Here is a 19,213-nt window from a genome sequence, read left to right on the forward strand (position 1 = left end):
AAAGAAAAAGATATTTTAGGAAAAAGGAATAAAAAATTATTATTTTGGTTTTGCAAGTTGCTACAGTAGATTCTAAATGTAGAATACTTGCTTTATGACTTTAGTGCTTTTTCTTTTTAACACTTTCTTAGTTTCTTTAGATGTAGCTCAAATCATATATAGTACCCGTTTGGATTCAATTTAATCCTGCGTCTACGTTTTGCAACAACGTTTTCAGTCCTTTTTTTTTTCCTGCGCGTGAACAGTGATTTTACTGTACAGGGGACAAAAAACGCTGTTCATGTACTATTCACGCACTGTTCATGGGTCCCACGATACTATTCACACATTTAAAAATTATTTTGCTATAGTGTTTTCAGTTTTTAGTTTTCAGTTTTCAGTTTCAGCAACAATAAGTTCAATCCAAACGGACCCATATGCTCCCACTTTGGATTTGAAAATTGAAAACGCGTGCGATTGTCGGTCACTTTTAGGGACACTGCTAGTCATGGATCGAAAGTTTGTGTAAAGACTTGTTGAAATGGCTTGAATTTTAATGATGGTGGATAACATTTCGGCTAAGCATTAAATGCTATGTTGTATGAATAGTCAAAGAAAATGACAAGGAAACAAAACCAACTTGAACAATTTCCTGCGCGTGAACAGTGATTTTACTGTACAGGGGACAAAAAACGCTGTTCATGTACTATTCACGCACTGTTCATGGGTCCCACGATACTATTCACACATTTAAAAATTATTTTGCTATAGTGTTTTCAGTTTTCAGTTTTCAGTTTCAGCAACAATAAGTTCAATCCAAACGGACCCATATGCTCCCACTTTGGATTTGAAAACTGAAAACGCGTGCGATTGTCGGTCACTTTTAGGGACACTGCTAGTCATGGATCGAAAGTTTGTGTAAAGACTTGTTGAAATGGCTTGAATTTTAATGATGGTGGATAACATTTCGGCTAAGCATTAAATGCTATGTTGTATGAATAGTCAAAGAAAATGACAAGGAAACAAAACCAACTTGAACAATTTCCTGCGCGTGAACAGTGATTTTACTGTACAGGGGACAAAAAACGCTGTTCATGTACTATTCACGCACTGTTCATGGGTCCCACGATACTATTCACACATTTAAAAATTATTTTGCTATAGTGTTTTCAGTTTTCAGTTTTCAATTTCAGCAACAATAAGTTCAATCCAAACGGACCCATATGCTCCCACTTTGGATTTGAAAACTGAAAACGCGTGCGATTGTCGGTCACTTTTAGGGACACTGCTAGTCATGGATCGAAAGTTTGTGTAAAGACTTGTTGAATTGGCTTGAATTTTAATGATGGTGGATAACATTTCGGCTAAGCATTAAATGCTATGTTGTATGAATAGTCAAAGAAAATGACAAGGAAACAAAACCAACTTGAACAATTTCCTGCGCGTGAATAGTGATTTTACTGTACAGGGGACAAAAAACGCTGTTCATGTACTATTCACGCACTGTTCATGGGTCCCACGATACTATTCACACATTTAAAAATTATTTTGCTATAGTGTTTTCAGTTTTCAGTTTTCAGTTTTCAGTTTCAGCAACAATAAGTTCAATCCAAACGGACCCATATGCTCCCACTTTGGATTTGAAAACTGAAAACGCGTGCAATTGTCGGTCACTTTTAGGGACACTGCTAGTCATGGATCGAAAGTTTGTGTAAAGACTTGTTGAAATGGCTTGAATTTTAATGATGGTGGATAACATTTCGGCTAAGCATTAAATGCTATGTTGTATGAATAGTCAAAGAAAATGACAAGGAAACAAAACCAACTTGAACAATTTCCTGCGCGTGAACAGTGATTTTACTGTACAGGGGACAAAAAACGCTGTTCATGTACTATTCACGCACTGTTCATGGGTCCCGCGATACTATTCACACATTTAAAAATTATTTTGCTATAGTGTTTTCAGTTTTCAGTTTTCAGTTTTCAGTTTCAGCAACAATAAGTTCAATCCAAACGGACCCATATGCTCCCACTTTGGATTTGAAAACTGAAAACGTGTGCGATTGTCGGTCACTTTTAGGGACACTGCTAGTCATGGATCGAAAGTTTGTGTAAAGACTTGTTGAAATGGCTTGAATTTTAATGATGGTGGATAACATTTCGGCTAAGCATTAAATGCTATGTTGTATGAATAGTCAAAGAAAATGACAAGGAAACAAAACCAACTTGAACAATTTCCTGCGCGTGAACAGTGATTTTACTGTACAGGGGACAAAAAACGCTGTTCATGTACTATTCACGCACTGTTCATGGGTCTCACGATACTATTCACACATTTAAAAATTATTTTGCTATAGTGTTTTCAGTTTTCAGTTTTCAGTTTCAGCAACAATAAGTTCAATCCAAACGGACCCATATGCTCCCACTTTGGATTTGAAAACTGAAAACGCGTGCGATTGTCGGTCACTTTTAGGGACACTGCTAGTCATGGATCGAAAGTTTGTGTAAAGACTTGTTGAAATGGCTTGAATTTTAATGATGGTGGATAACATTTCGGCTAAGCATTAAATGCTATGTTGTATGAATAGTCAAAGAAAATGACAAGGAAACAAAACCAACTTGAACAATTTCCTGCGCGTGAACAGTGATTTTACTGTACAGGGGACAAAAAACGCTGTTCATGTACTATTCACGCACTGTTCATGGGTCCCACGATACTATTCACACATTTAAAAATTATTTTGCTACAGTGTTTTCAGTTTTCAGTTTCAGCAACAATAAGTTCAATCCAAACGGACCCATATGTTCCCACTTTGGATTTGAAAACTGAAAACGCGTGCGATTGTCGATCACTTTTAGGGACACTGCTAGTCATGGATCGAAAGTTCGTGTAAAGACTTGTTGAAATGGCTTGAATTTTAATAATGGTGGATTAACATTTCGGCTAAGGAAACAAAATCGACTTGACCAATATTCATGTATGGCCGAAATTTTAGACTTCTTGGTTGATAGAAGTCTTGCATTCCCATTGGTCTAGAACACTTGACTTGCAGCTGAAATATGTGACTTCATTAATTCATGAATTGTCAAGGAGTGTGCTAGCCGAATTGAATGAATTTTTAAGCAATAAATTGCTTAGCCACTATTGTTGACTTCCTTAGCAATAGAAGTCTCTAGTGTGCTGAAATTTGGTATTTCGGCTGGAGCTTGGCTATAAAAGCAAGATGGAGCAATTGAGAGCAATAGGGCTGTGTGAGAAAAAGGAGAGTTCCTACGTGAGCTAGGAAGATAGCAAAATAACTTCTTCTGTGTGTGCACCAGAGTTAAGAAGTTGTGTCTTGCAATTTATCTAAATACAATAGGGTGTTCTTTATTTACTTGTGAGAGAACCAAGGGTGTATTTGGGGTTTGGGTTTGTGTGAGAGTGTCTTCAAGTCATTGTTGTAATCTCCACAATTATAGTGAAAATTTATTCTGTCGCCTTTCGTGGACATAGGCATATTGCCGAACCACGTAAAATTCTTTGTGTCATATTTTCTTCTCTCTCTTTTTTAACCTTGTGTTAACAAATTATTTCACCCAATTTTCACAACAAGACTAAATAGGGGAATTTACTTTTATGGACACTACCAGTCATTTATAAATAAGGTTGTTTCCATAGTCCGTTATGCTTTCTTTACTCATATCCCTCTTAATTTCCATTTAGTCACATCTTTCTTTCATTCTCCTCTTCTTCTTCCATATTTTCTCAATTCTTTTGCTCATAGATTCCGATGGCTCTGCAAATTAACCAAGGAGGCTCTTCTTCTTCCACTACCCAATGCATGTATGACATTTTCTTGAGCTTTAGAGGTGAAGATACTCGCTATAATTTTACTAGTCATTTATATAAGGCTTTATGTGACAAAGGTTTTAACACCTTTATTGATGATGATAATCTTCAAAGAGGAGAAGAAATTTCAACGGAGCTTCTCAAAGCAATAGAATTGTCAATGATTTCGATTGTTGTATTTTCTGAAAATTATGCATCTTCAACTTGGTGTTTGAAGGAACTTGTCAAAATTCTTGAGTGTAAGAATTTTGGCCAACTAGTTCTACCTGTTTTTTACAAAGTAAATCCATCAGAAGTATGTAAACAAGAGGGAAAGTTTCAGATTGCACTAACTAAACATGAAGAAAAAGAAAACAAATATAAGGTTCAGAGTTGGAGGGAAGCTTTAACCAAAGCAACTGATTTGGCTGGATTCTCTTACAAGGATGGGTATGTATCTATTACTACTTTTTTGCCTTCTTGTAGTATAAAACATTCATAGTTTTGTTATCACCATTTAATTCCAAATAATCAAAGGATTTGCATTGCATACTCAAAGTTAGTACATGGTAAAATTTCAAATTCATCATGCGTAGGTAGAAGAATATTGATTTCTAAATTAACACAGAAAGATATATACTTCTAGAAGGGTAAATGATTTCACCTTACAATGTTATGTCCATGTACTAAATAGGAAATAAACAAGAGAGACTAGAGAAACATTGGATCCACTTTAGATTGCCTCTTCTATTCTGCTTCCTTTCTCCATAATAGATTTTGATTTGGTTTTTTGAGAAGCTAAGAGAGAGGAAAAGTCACAATCACATCCATAATCACTTGCCAAACAAAAATTTCAGAATACGATATTTTTTATAATAAAAAAATTTGTCACGACTCGCAATCCAAATGAATTCCACATTTTCAACCATGACTGACATGTCAACACCAAGCTTAAGCCTGATGTTAATATGAACCAAAGTAAACCTGTGAACAAAAAATTATCTATTTGTTAGTTGATAAATAGCTTATCTAATATCTTTCTCCAAATAATAACAAACATCATCAATTTGGAATATACCACAAGTTCACACACTAAAACCCCCTATTACGTCAAAAGTTCCAACGCTCAACTATTGATTCATAAATACAAACATCTCTACAAAGTTAAGCGCGAAACTACTAAAAAGAAAAGTAAAAACTAAATGAAAATAAAACTAGCTCTTATGAAACTCAACTAAGGCTCCAGCTACTACTCTATTGCATAAAACCTGCTCACTGATTTTTTATTTTTTTTTTTATTTTTATAAAGAAGGTAAGCTAACAGAGGTCAATAAAAGGGGATAGGTGGTATGAGTTATATATAAAGAATGCATAAATACATGAAAATTAGAAAATTTTCTTAATAAGTGAATACACTTCGAGATAAACTTCTTTGAGCATGTACACACAGTGAGCGTTTGTTTTGGGCTGAAAGTGGCTGAAACCAGGCTGCGTTTTCATGCTTTTTTTTTTTTCCCTGCACGTGAACAGTAAAATCACTGTGCAGGGGACAAAAAATACTGTTTACGTATTGTTTATGTACTGTTTATGGGTCCCACGACACTATTCACACATTTAAAAATTATTTTGCTACAGTGTTTTCAGTTTTCAGTTTTCAGTTTCAGCAACAATAAGTTCAATCCAAACAGACCCACAATTTTTCACGAGCTCTACAAAAGAAAAAAATCTTTAGACATAGAGCTTTGAAAAATAATTTGTATACTTTCTCTAAAGATATATCTCGTTAGATTCAAAAAATAATTTCCTTAGAAAATGTTTTTTTTTTTTTTTTTGGCTAGATAAGATAGAATTTCATCCTATAGAGTTCGCTTCATGATAATTGCCCTTTATTATCAAGCCAAGACACCTGTTGATTTTAAGTATAGGCGGGATTTGAACCTTAGATCTCTTATTTGATAATAAAATACTTTACTAATTGAGCTAGTTGGAAGCCTAGAACCCACAATTGTTTTCTTTAGATAAAGATTTTTTTTTTTTTTTAAAACATTATCTATTGAAAAAACCTCAGACTTGAAAACTTCTTAACTTCATAAAAATCTCATCATAATCATACTTCCATGATTTAACATCACAAAACACGTTTCCTCAATTGTTAGTAATTAAATAATTAGTAATTTCCTTTACCATAACATGAAACACAATTACTCTTAATATTTTTGTTACTCACTTACTCTTTATATATATAACTTGTAATCCCATAGACCACTGGATTTGCATTGTATACTCAAAATTAGCACATGTTAAAACTTCAAATTCGTCATACATAAGTAAATGAGCATTCATATCTAAATTAATATATAAAGGATATACACTTCAAGGTAAATGATTTCACCTCTCAATTTTATGTCCATTTACTAAGTAGGAAATAAACAAGAGATAACCCATAGATTCACTCTAGATTGCCTCCTCTTTGCTGATTCCCTTTCTGTTTACATTTTGGTATGGTTTTGAAATACTGTCATGCTGGGAAGGAGAAAAATCTCATAATCGCATCCTTAATTGCTTACCAAGCAACAATTTCAGAATATGACAGTAAATAAATAAATAAACATTAGTATAGAGGAAAATATTTAGAACAAATTCTAGGAAAGGGGAAAAGAGTGAAAAGTGGGAGAAAGCATTTCAAAAGTTGGGTGCTTAATTTAATTGAGGAAAAAGTTTAGGAATACAACTTTTACTACAACTATAAAGGGTTGATTGTGGGTGATATAGAAAAGTGGTACATTCATATGAAAGTGAGTGTCCACCACTTACAATTAGGAGATGACCAAAATTCATATGAATATATATACATATATATTTGTGTGGCCTTGTAACTCGTAAGCGTATGTGAAAAAAATTCTACAAGGTCAATCAAAAATAAAACTTTTCCTGTATTATATATACTAGTCATAGACCCGTGCATTACGCGTGATAATATTATTGTTTTAGTTATTATTGGTTAATAGTTGGTTTTTCATTTTCTTTCAAGTTAATATATTGACTTAAAAAAAATATAAAATCTAATATATTAATTCAACAAAAATAATAATAATAATGTTGAATAAAATAATATGAAAAGAAAAAAAATTAAAAATAAAAGATATAACAATAAACACCAAATTAATTATCTCTAAATAAATACCAAATTATTTAAATCATATTATGTAATATTATAATATTACATTCTTATATACCATCTTTAATTATTTACAATGCAATATGATAAAATTTAACAACCAAAGTGAAGAAAAAAAAAACCTAAAACACAATTAAATCGCATCAACCTAAAGTAGAGTTCTAAAAAACACAAAAATTTCACAACCTAAAGTAGAGATGCAATATATATATATATATATATATATATCACCAAAAATTGAGAGAGAAAGAGAGAGAAATAATTTTTTTGTGAAGAAAAATTATGCATATAATGGAAAAGAGAATGCCAAATTTATACAAAAAGGATAACAATAAGAAGAAACAAAATAAAGGGATAGATGAAGAGTGATATTAAGAGAGAGGGTAGTGGGGAGATGAAAATGTAAAGGGAAATAGAAAGGTTAGAGAAAGTGTAAATGTTAAAAAAAGTGAGTACAATTTAATTTATTTAAATTTAAATAAAATATTATATGTTTAATTAAAAAAAGAAAATATAAATAATTTAATTATATGGAGGATGTGACTGAGTTTAAATATTGAATAACATAAGATGAAAAGATTAAAAAAGTAAAAGTATAATATATATAACAATAAACACCAAATTACCCAAATCATATTATGTAATAGAATAATATATATTATATTCTTATATATTATCTTTTTAAAATTTTTTTTATAACGCAATAGTATAATATTTAACAATCAAAGAGAAAAAAAAACTTAAAACACAAAACTAAATAAAATAATAAATAAAAAACTCCAAAAATTATTGCGTGTGTGTGTGAGAGAGAGAGAGAGAGAGAAAGAGAGAGAGGGAGAGGGAGGGAGAAACAACCTTTCTATGATGGAAAACTATACAAAGAATGGAAAAGAGAATAACAAATTTATAGAAGATGGTGTGAATATGAAGAAACAAAATATAGGAAGTTGAATGGAAAGATAAATAGTGAGATTAAAGTTGAGGGTAGTGGGGAGATGAAAAGGTAAGGGAGGGAAAGATGAAGAGACAAAATAAAGAAAGATGAAAAGTGATATTAATGTTAAGGATAGTGGAGAGATGAAAAGTTAAAGGCATGAGAAAGGTTGGAGAAAGTGCAATTATTAAAAAAAAGTAACAGTTAAAAAAAAATTATAGAAAAATTGGAAAGAAAAAGGATAATGTTGTGGATGCTGATGTGGCTCAACGTGAGTACAGTAACATTAAACACTACGCTTCAGCTTTTAGTAATATATTGAATATTGATTATAGTATAGATTTTCGTATAGTCTAACACATCAAGTGCTTCTTATGCTTTTGTGCTTGGCAGTTGCTTTGAATCCGAAACTCAATTTATCGAAAGAATTATAAAAGAGATATCAAGTACCATATCAAATCGAACACAACTATTTGTCGCTAAATATCCAGTTGGAATAGATTCTCGTGCGAAGGAGATAGAATTGCTTTTGGATACAAAGTCAAATGGTGTTCGCATGCTAGGGATTCATGGTCTTGGGGGAGTAGGTAAAACTACAATTGCAAAAGCAGTTTATAATAGAATTTTTGATCAGTTTGATAAGAGCTGCTTTCTAGAGAATGTTAGAGAAAAGTCATGGACAACCAATGGCGTAATCCAACTACAAGAGACACTTCTTTCTAAGATATTACAAGGCCCATATTTAAAGGTGGATAGTGTTCCCAAAGGAATTGAACTAATAATGGATAGGCTTTGTCATACAAGGCTTCTTTTAATTCTTGATGATGTGGATAAATCGAACCAAATAGATAATTTTCTTGGAAGTTATGATTGGTTTAGTTCCGGAAGTAGAATTATTATAACAACAAGAGACAAACAAGTGCTAACCACTCTTGGAAAAGATCATCTAGTTTATGAGGTTAAGGAATTGAATCAACGTGAAGCTCATGAACTCTTCAGCCTACACACCTTCAGAATGAATAAACTAGGGAAAGACTATGCAGAAGTTGCAAAGCAAATTATACATTATGCCAATGGTCTTCCATTAGCACTAATAATAATAGGTTCTGATTTGTGTGGAAAAAGTATACAGGAATGGGAAAATGCATTAGAAAAGCACAAAAAAATTCCTCACCAAGAAATTCAAGAAAGGCTCAAAATAAGTTATAATGGATTGGAAAAAACTGAAAAGGAGATTTTTCTCAATGTTGCTTGTTTTTTTAAGGGATTTGAGGAGGATTACGTTACAAATATACTAGAAACTTGCAATTTATATCCACATTATGGTATTTGCAAACTTATCGAGAAGTGTCTCATAACTGTTGATGAATATGGCATATTGTCGATGCATGACTTGTTACAACAAATGGGCAGGGAAATCGTTCAACAAGAATCTGAAAACCCTGAAAATTGTAGCAGGATATGGTGTTATGAGGATGCTTATGAAGTGCTAACTAGAAATATGGTACAAGTTCTTTTACTTCACTTTTCCTTTTTCCAAATATTTTTTTGTTTTAAATTTCAAAATTTTTATGCTTTTTAAAAAATTATATAATCGAATTTATTTGTTTTATTCTTTGTTCAATTAGGGGACAGATAAAATTCAAGCAATGATATTGCGCTCACCTAACCCAGTAACCATGAAATTGCAAGGTGAACCTTTTGAAAGGATGAAAAATCTTAAATTTCTTTTCGTTGAAAATGTACACATTTGTGAAGAATTTCAATATCTCCCTAATGGGTTACGGTTACTTGAATGGCATAAATTTCCTTTTTCCTCTTGGCCATCTAAATATTGTCCTCAAAAGCTTGTTGCACTCAATATGAGTTGGAGTAGTCGCATTAAAATGGAGACAATATTCAAGCAGGTATGATTATTAGTATTTATGAATTATAATTTCTTTAAATTTTTTGAATGTTGGCAAAACTAAATTTTCATTTTTTTTAATCTACAGGGTATCCAATTAACAAATTTAAAGCATATCAATCTTCAGGAGTGTGACTCCATTACAGAATTACCTAAATTGTGTGCTCCAAACCTAAAGACATTGGACCTCTCTTCTTGTACTGAATTACTTACGGTTCATGAATTGTGTGTCACAAACCTAGAGACATTGAACCTTTCTTTTTGTTATAAATTAGTTACGATTCATGAGTCCGTTGGATTTCTTGATAGGCTACGGATATGGGACCTACAATACTGTATGAGTCTTCAAAATCTTCCAAACAACCTCAGGTTGAAATCACTCGAAGGGTTTAATCTTGAGCACTGCTCTATGCTTGAGAAATTCCCCAATATTCATCAAGAAATGAAAAGTTTAGAGAATTTACATTTATCTGAGAGTGGCATCAAAGGGTTGCCTTCATCAATCGGGTATCTTACTCAGCTTACTGGATTATGGTTAAAAGGTTGCCACAACCTGAGGGATCTTCCAGACAGCACCTACAAATTGCAAATGCTTGAGTTCTTATCTTTTGACACTGCCAGATTGAGACCACCGTGTAATTTTTTTGATGGACTTTCCGTATATGGGTTTCCAAGCTTAAGGGAACTGTATATCTATGAATGTGGAATCGAGTTAGAATTTTTGATGAAGCCCAATTACTTTCCCATATTGAAAGTTCTAAGTCTATCTGGGACTGATATTGTTAGCATCCCCGAAAGCCTACACAGATTTACTACGTTAGAATGCCTTGATATACGAAGTTGCAAGCAACTACGACAAATTTTGAGGCTTCCACAATTTATAAAACGTGTAGATGCAAGGGGCTGTACATCATTAGATGCACAATCCTCAAGCAGATTATTGAATCAGGTCTCTCTTTTTCAAGTTATAATAAAAAATTAAAAATAAAGCAATTTTTTTTTTTTTTTTTTTTTAAACTTTCTTTCTTAATTTAATTCGTTGAATTTGCTAATTATATGCAGATTGGAGAAATTTTACGTGAAGGAGAAAGAAGCGACATATTAAGTAGAGATTTGTTCCTTTTTCATTGGGGGGATGAGCGTAGTTTTATGGTACCAGGCACAGAGATTCCAAGGAGGTTGAATTCCAAGCATCATAGTGTTGGAAATTCCATATCATTCCGTGTTGGTCGCAAATTTCCAAATGTTTTTGCCGTCTATTTCGCTTTTGGACCGGTGCCGCGTCCATCCCCGGCTGTTCTTAATGTTTACCTCTCCATTAATGGTTTTGAAAAAGTTTTGATTAATTTTATTACCCCATATCGTGATGCTTCTGATACATTGTGGATATCTTCTAGATCACATCTCAAATTGCAAAAGTTGTTGAATGAATCAAATCCATCTGATTACAATCATGTTGAGGTTACATATGGATTAATTCCACCTATTCGTAATTTAGAGCTTCGAAGGTGGGGGGTCAAAGTAGAATGTATCTGTTGTGCTCAAAAATCTAGTATTTCGTCTTCAATGGCCCCTACCCTTGTTGACAATTATTCTGACCCCGATCTGAATCTACCATTAAAGAAGAGGAGAAAGTATGGATTGAATTCGGGAGATATATATATGCCAAGGTTTGTCTCCTTCTTTAGTTGCAATGTAGCATTTACCCTTAATTATATCTTCTCTCCTTTATTTTTTATTGATGATATCCTCTCTAGTACGGTTGAAATTGAAGGAAAATACATCTTAATTAAAAGAGATTGTGGAAACTAGACAGAAGGATGGTATTAAATTCTAGGTTGATCCATTTATGCATTTAGCATTTCATGTATGAATTAGTAATTACTGAGATCTCTAATCTGGTGCAACAAATTGATCTTATTAGAATTCTTTGTTATATTGTTTTGGTTGGACCTTTTTATTTCTCACTTGGGGCATGCTATTTTATAACTTTTACTATGAAATGGAATGTTAACTTTTTTATTGATTATTTGATTGCAAGATTGAAAAATTCAATGAGACAAACCAAGCCGAGTGCTGTGTGATATCCTTCAACTAACTAGGCTTTGTTGTATTACTTGGCCTTTGTAACAGCCGAATTTTTTGTAGCTTGTTGAAGTGTACCCAAGTTTTTTTCCATGAATTTTATGCAATCCTCTAAGCGTATTTAATCGTATCATTTATTTAAGTTTACAGCATCTCATAAAAATTGATTAAGTGCTTGAGGAAAAAAAAAAAAAAAGACCCAACTGATGAAGTATAGATTACTAACAGGATACACCAGGGCATATGACTATAAGTTTTTGACTGTATGAAGAAGTAAAGAGTTTAATCAATTACTAACAGGATACACCAGGGCATATGACTATAAGTTTTTGACTGTATGAAGAAGTAAAGAGTTTAATCATGCATATAATGGAGATGGAGTTACTATGTTTGTTATGAGGGGTTTGATATGGGTTCATCTTCAATGGGACTTACTTTGTTGACAATGATTCTGACTCCAATCTGACTTCACCATTGAAGAAAAGCAGAACATATTGATTGAATTTGATAGAAATATGCCTCCATCTGAGCACAGCCTTGAACTATTCTCTCCTTTGTCAGTTCCGTTTGAGTGTTCAATTCTTTTGCACTTTATGACAAGGTTTGTCTCCTTCTTTAGTTCCGTTGTTTCATTTGCCCATTTGATTTTCTTCTCTGCTCTATTTTTATTGATGATACCTCTCTAGTACAGTTGGAATTGATAGATAATAAATCTTAATCATAGATGATAATGAAAATACGACATACAGAGCAATGGATAAATTTGAAGGATAGAAATGTACAAATCATAGATCATAGATGATAAGTTGAGTAATCGTTCAGCTTAACAAACTATTTTTAGAGGAGAGTAAAAGGGCCCACAGGCTGTAGATTTCAATAGAATCAGTAGCCGTAGCAAATAAATGACACATGTTCATACCCCTTTTCCCACTTCAGAACTGGTTCATTTGGACCGGACTTTTAAGTAGCTAATATAGTCTAAGCCCAGGTGAAAATTTTAATCGGGCCTGCTAGTAGATGTTCTTCCTCCATCACATTTTTTGTTTGTGTGAGTGTGTTTTTTCTTTTTTTTCTTTTTTTTCGTAGTTGTCAAGTGTTAACCTTTTATTGTTGTTGTTGTGCTCATGTTGCCAATATCGTGGTAGAATTGTTCTACTATCAAAACAAAATGTCACTACATTTGAGGTATTAATCGATCATATATCAAACTAAAGTTAAATAAAACAAAAAAAATATTATATGAAAATTCACTACAACAAAAAACAAGAATATTGTAAAAATGCCTTGAGATATATATATAAATAAATATATATATATATATATCTATATATATATATTCTGTGTTGTTAGACTTTTTTTATTGTGTATGGCCTTTGTGGGTGTAGTTGGTGGATATTCTTGATTTCTAAACAGATAATTGCTAGTTAGTTCAAAAAAGAAAACGTTTGGGTTTTCTCAATCAAAATAATGTCGTTTCGATGCTAAGCATGTAGTGTAAGTCAATTGGTTAACTTAAGACGTTTGTGCACTGCAGGTGCAGCGTAATTGAGAAGATGGTAAAAAATTATTGAATATTTTAAGCGGAGAGAGAGAGAGAGAGAGTAGCCAGCCTACTCGTCTTTCATTTCACCTTTTTGCTTGGAGTTGCCGTTGGGATAAACTTTTAATTCCATTTATATGCTGAATCTTGCTTTCATTAGTGTTTTTTTTTTTTTTTTTTTTTTTTTTTTTGAGAGAGTTCAATCAATGATGATAGGTCTTTATTTGAATTAGTCTTTAACCCGTGCTATGCACAGGAAAGTTTGACAATTTTATTTTAATATATTATACATATTTGTTTTCTTTATTAAGTACTAATAAATCAAAAAATGTTAATTTCATATTAACATGATATAATATTATATATGTTATCTCTAGAGTATATATGAACAAATAAATCAAGGTTAATAGTAACTTGATGGTTATTTCATAGGTTCATATAACAATTTCCACATTAAAATTGCAATAATATAACAACAAAAACTCACATACAAATAAATACGAAAAGAATTTGTTTATGCTTGTATGCTTCCACTTCTCATGGATGGAAATCTTCATTACTGTATCCTGTTACCTCTATATTGTTGTACATTCTATAGAGAAATTGTATTTTGGTATGATGTAGTCTCATTTTTCACTTCAAGGCAAAGTTAAACATGGCCCCAAAGAGCAACAAAAAGTTGTTTTCAGGTCCTTAGCAGTGTTCTTTCTTTTTCATGGTACCCTAAATACTCCCAAAAGTGCAGCTTATATGCCTTGAAAAAGGAAATAACTTATTAACTTCCTTGACAATAACAAACAATAACAAAAACCTCCCTATGAAAATCTCCACTTAACAAAATAATAATCAATGTCAAAAGATAATAATAATTGAATGGTTTTATTATCAACTACTTGGATTTCTCACCAAGTGTTTTGAAATTTACAAAACAGGAGCAATCGGAAAGAGAAACTATATAGAGAAGTGATTATGTTAGGACTAAGGACATCATAGAATGACTTGTATCATATGGGGGAAGCAATAGCATGCTGTATGCCGTATTTTCATTATTAGCCTAAGTTTATTTTCCTTTGTATGAGAGCTTTCTCATTAATAAGAGTAGGTCTCAGTTCAAGAGTGGCTTAGTTAATCAGACATTTGCTGCTACACTTGGGCACTCCAGCTAGTTTCTATGCATTGTAAGTCATGTGAATATTCAATGTTGCTTCGCTTTTGATGTTGAATTATCATGTTTAAACAACCAAGTTTGGCCCTGCTTTGAATGCTACTTCTTCTCTATTATATCTTCCAGTTGGTTAAATTAAAAGGATACAATTTATTAAACAACAATTTAATTGAAAAAAAAAATAAAAGTAAAGATGAAAGGAAGAATAATATGAGTCCCCTAACATGTGTGAATGTAAAGACAAGATGGTAATTTTGAGCTCAGAGAAACAAACTACAAACTCAAGATGTGTATAGTCTTCATTGCACTTCCTGGTTTCTAACCAAGATTTGAAATGGTGAGAAGTGTATAAACCATCCTTCTTATTGGTTAACCTTTCAACTCTACAATGTTCTAGATTGCCTGAGAATTTATTGGTGTTGAAAGTAAATAATAGGGAAATGTCTAGCAAACCATTTGTGCTGTTACAATGAGTTGGGGTTTTGCTTTGAACCTTTCAAGTCTATGATACTTTTCTAGGTTGGTAGGTCATGCAAGACAGGTTAGCCAAATATTAAGTTACTGGGTTTCCTAAATGCCTTTAGGTGTGATCTATGGAAGAATATAATTCTACTTGATTGGTTGAAGAGTTTCTTTATATACAAACCAGAGGTATTTATATGTAATTTTTTTTTTCTATTAATAATATTTGAATTAATAAGGATGGCAGCACCACAACTTCATCACTATGGCTGCCTAAAATTGATCTTTCTGTTCTTTTGGACTGTTTTGAATGTATCTTATTATGTTGATGTACTTTGTACTTATGCAATCGGTACAATCATAAGTCTTTGTTCTATGATATGTGACGTGCTTATTTTTGAGACATTAGAATGAATCTCTATAGCTGAAATGAAAATGTTTTTATTATTATTAGCAATTGTGAACATATTTTCTATCATTTGGAAGAATATAGTTATGTATCTTGGATATCTTATGGATCCACCAACTTATTAAAATTCTTTGGAGGTAATTTTGATGCCATGGACACCCATTTCATCTCTTTCCTACTTGCATATCTTTCGAAATAAGTAAATTGGATTAGTTCCGATTTCCCAAATAGTTTGCTTGAAGTTTAGTTTGATTATGGTTGATTCAATTACTGTGTTGAGTTTAATTATAGTAATTTTCTAAGAATCTATGGCCTATCTTACTAATTTCACTTCAAGTATTTGATTTGTACAAAACATTGATGTGTGGTTTCTTAATTGTATTACCTTGAAAATTCACCTTGTTATTGGAATACCTAGTATAGAAGTAGGTAAAAAATGGTTATGAGTAAAATATTAATGATTTTATATCCAACATAAACAATGTGCGTGCCTTTTACCATCTTGTACATAAAAATAGTGTGGAGAAGAGGTCACTTATGGAAATTCCAAATTTTTTTATTATTTCTCCTTTTTTTTCCCCTTTTTGTTGATTTTGTTCATGTTGTAACCAATGGTTGGTTTAAAATATCAAGCATTTATAATGTTAATTTTGCATGTTAAAATTGCCCTATTGATAGTATTCATACATATTATTTAATCATTTTAGACAATTTTGTGTTAGTTTGTGAGACTGTACTATTTTTTTATGAGTGTCTTTTTTATTTGTACTATTCATAAATGATTGCTCCTTAAATGCCATTTAAAAATTTCTTATCATGTTTACTAGGCTATGGTAGCGTAAGTTCAGCACTAGTTTCAACTTGGAAGAATTTCCAAACAAGGAGTCAATTATTATAGTTTCTTGTCAAGATTTACTATTTCAATTATGCAAGCATTGTCCACTGTGATACAGAAGTCTTCAAGCTTCAGATAATAATTTTGCTGGTTCCACCGTTCTTAACCTCTTACTGAGCCAGGTAAAACCTTATATCCAAGTAACTCAAGCTTTTAGTTTAAATAAATAAATTTATCTCTAGATGGCTATTCTCCTTAGTGGTTAAACTTTCTAACTTGCATAACATTAATTATCTCTCCCGAAAAATTTTGTTCACCAAGTGTTGACCATTAACACAACATGGAAGCAATATATTAGTTCTCTTATTTCTTATCATTGCTTTTCCTAAATCTACGCTAAGATCATGACTTATGGCGGTAATGTATTGAAGTCATTGATTAGAAACAACAAAATGCGCAAGGAATGCATATATTGGCATATTAGAGAGTTGTCTTTAGATGTTAGCATCAATAAGTTCATCCAAGATTATGCCTTTGATAGCCACTCAACTCCAAACATTAACTTAATTGATCTCACTCACACATACACACATGCCCTATCTGTTTGACTCAACTCCAAACATTAACTTAATTGATCTCACTCTCACATACACACATGCCCTATCTGTTTGACGTAGGTACCTTGTTAGTATTATGGTGTGAACTCTTCTTATAAATTGATGGTCAATTACTCAATCCTAAGCCAAAAATTTTGTAGAAAAGCTTTTCTCTCCAACCACGAGAATATAATTTTCTTTCTTGATAAATGCCACAGGGGTGGAATTGCCATCAGGCCAAACTACCATTGCCCTTGAGATACATCACTTGTCTGTGATAAATAATTATATTAGCAACTTGAATAACCATATATTATTTAAGATGGAGAAAATTTAATATTTGAGAATAAGAAAAAATACCAATTGACATTTTTTGATTCATTAGTCATTATCATTATAGACAGTACTAAGAAAGATGGAGTGACATAGTGGATGCAAGAAGCAATTGATGTCGTTCTTGTTTGTTCCATGCAGTTAGACACACACACACACACATATAGTACTTCCTAGACTTGCTTTACATACCACCAAAGCTGCTCCAAATCCTTGTCATGAGGACTAAACATGTTGTGTGGTAAAATGCAGATAGTGCTTCTTTGAAGTCCATACTTGTAGAGTTTGTGTTATTTCTTATTTCACCTTTTCATTTTCAGCAAAGGTTATTTGGGCTTTTAAAATGAGGCAGACTCAATTATCTTGAAATTAGCAAGATTTTTTTTTTTTTTTTCTAATGGTAATGATTTAGAGGAGGAAGTGAGTTTTATAGACCTCGAAATTTTTTTTCTTTGAACTACATGATTTGTTCTTTAGTGTTTTGTTTTCAAAAAAACTTCCTCCATTCTTGATTTTCTCTTTCTTCTTCTAAGTTTGTAATATTTTTCAGGGACAGTCCTAGATAACCTATCAAATGTCAATATAGTTAAGCATGCATATGAGGATTTTGTGTTGTTAACTGTCTTAGACCTTCGTGTCCAATATAATGTCTTAGATAGATGTTTGTAGCTTTTTGATCCACTGCATGTTTGGCTAACTTTTCGCCTTGGTTGAACTCTTCTCAATCAAAGGTTCAAATGTCAAGATGATGCTACTTTATACTATCCTATGGTGTACCATAAATTTATAAGATATATCCACTTCATATTCAGGTATAACATCCATTTCCAGTAGTTAAATCAAGAAAGGCTCTACGACAATATTGGTTGATTTTTTTGCTTTATATTTCATTATAAACATGTTGACGGGCATGCAAATTGCATCATTTATGACTAGAATTCCTTTTATGCAGACTCAGATATTACACACTTTTTTCTTTTCTTTTTTAATTCAATTGCAATATAATTTTGCTGGGAGTTAGTCCCTTTATGTGAAGAATTGCAATATAATTTTTTAGGTTTGTCTCTCACTCTCTACCCCCTGAGCTTTTGGACCCTGAGTGTTTCATGCTCTTGAATTTTCTATTTGCAGGTTATGCAATGGAAATCTACTTATTTATTACTTGCTAAAATTGTCTTATTTTGCTAGTGAAGTCATTTTAATGCACTAATGTCTTTGACTTAAGATGCCAATTGATTTCGATTAAGAAACAACCTTGGAAGTTGGAATTAAAATCTAAAATGTCCATTTAGAATTGGAAGCAATACAATGAGAACTAAGTACCACTAGTGAAGATTGTTGTTGAAAGGAGGAATACAATTGAAATTGTTATGCCATAGTTGAGAACTTGATTTTCAATTATGATAAGTTGTATTTCTTGATTATTCTTATTAGCTAAAATTTTCAATTACGAACAATGGAAAGGCTAAAACTGTTCTGCCTACAATATGCAGGAGCTCCTCAATGGTTGATGAAATCTTCCATTGAAATTCCCAAGTTGGATGAATTGTCTGATGGTTTAGTTGGGAATTCTCCTACTCAATCAAGGGCATCTAAATTTGCTACCAGAAAATTTATGGTCACTGATTCTATTATGTAAGTAAAGTGATACATGAATCTCTCTCTCTCTCTCTCTCTCTCTCTCTCTCTCTATTTGTGTCTTTGTCTGATTGTCTTTTTCTCATTGACAGTTATGGCAGATCACTTGAGGAATTTGTTGAGCTTTAGAGCTTCGGACTGAAACCGAGCCGTAGTTCCCAAGTAGAGCCATAATTGACTCATGTTTACAGTGGGTCTTAGCATTGGAAAGGAGAAATAATTTTGTATTTATAGGAGTTGGAAAAAACAGAATGAGTCATCTTTAGTTTTTGTTGTAGTTAGATTCTGATTTTTGTCAATTGATAGCCAATTATGATTTTAGACCAGTTGAATTTAAAACTA

The 19,213-nt window shown here is 32.3% G+C and overlaps 1 protein-coding gene across 4 annotated transcripts; it reads left to right on the forward strand.

Moving 5' to 3' along the window:
• The first annotated feature begins 3,240 nt into the window (after positions 1 to 3,240).
• On the forward strand, positions 3,241 to 19,213 carry LOC126732947 (disease resistance protein Roq1-like). 4 transcript variants are annotated; one of them, XM_050436032.1, is made up of 9 exons: positions 3,241 to 4,240; positions 8,296 to 9,406; positions 9,531 to 9,809; positions 9,897 to 10,757; positions 10,871 to 11,478; positions 12,194 to 12,494; positions 16,297 to 16,486; positions 18,727 to 18,868; positions 18,964 to 19,213. In XM_050436032.1, the coding sequence occupies exons 1-6, from the start codon at positions 3,753 to 3,755 to the stop codon at positions 12,210 to 12,212; spliced, it is 3,366 nt and encodes a 1,121-aa protein (XP_050291989.1). In that variant the 5' UTR covers positions 3,241 to 3,752; the 3' UTR covers positions 12,213 to 12,494; positions 16,297 to 16,486; positions 18,727 to 18,868; positions 18,964 to 19,213. The 4 variants fall into 4 exon arrangements, with proteins under 4 accessions (XP_050291989.1, XP_050291987.1, XP_050291990.1 ...); XM_050436030.1 differs by having other exon boundaries at positions 10,871 to 12,494; XM_050436033.1 differs by lacking the exon at positions 12,194 to 12,494.

Source organism: Quercus robur, chromosome 6 (genome assembly GCF_932294415.1).
Source record: "Quercus robur chromosome 6, dhQueRobu3.1, whole genome shotgun sequence".
NCBI classification, from domain to species: Eukaryota; Viridiplantae; Streptophyta; class Magnoliopsida; order Fagales; family Fagaceae; genus Quercus; species Quercus robur.

What these genes read in the sequence shown, in the direction of transcription:
- LOC126732947 (XM_050436030.1), top strand. Translation starts at nt 3,753, where the DNA reads ATGGCTCTGCAAATTAACCAAGGAGGCTCTTCTTCTTCCACTACCCAA. An exon ending in AAGTGCTAACTAGAAATATG is followed by an intron (nt 9,407 to 9,530) that starts GTACAAGTTCTT and finishes TTGTTCAATTAG; the next exon opens with GGGACAGATAAAATTCAAGC. An exon ending in CAAGCAGATTATTGAATCAG is followed by an intron (nt 10,758 to 10,870) that starts GTCTCTCTTTTT and finishes AATTATATGCAG; the next exon opens with ATTGGAGAAATTTTACGTGA.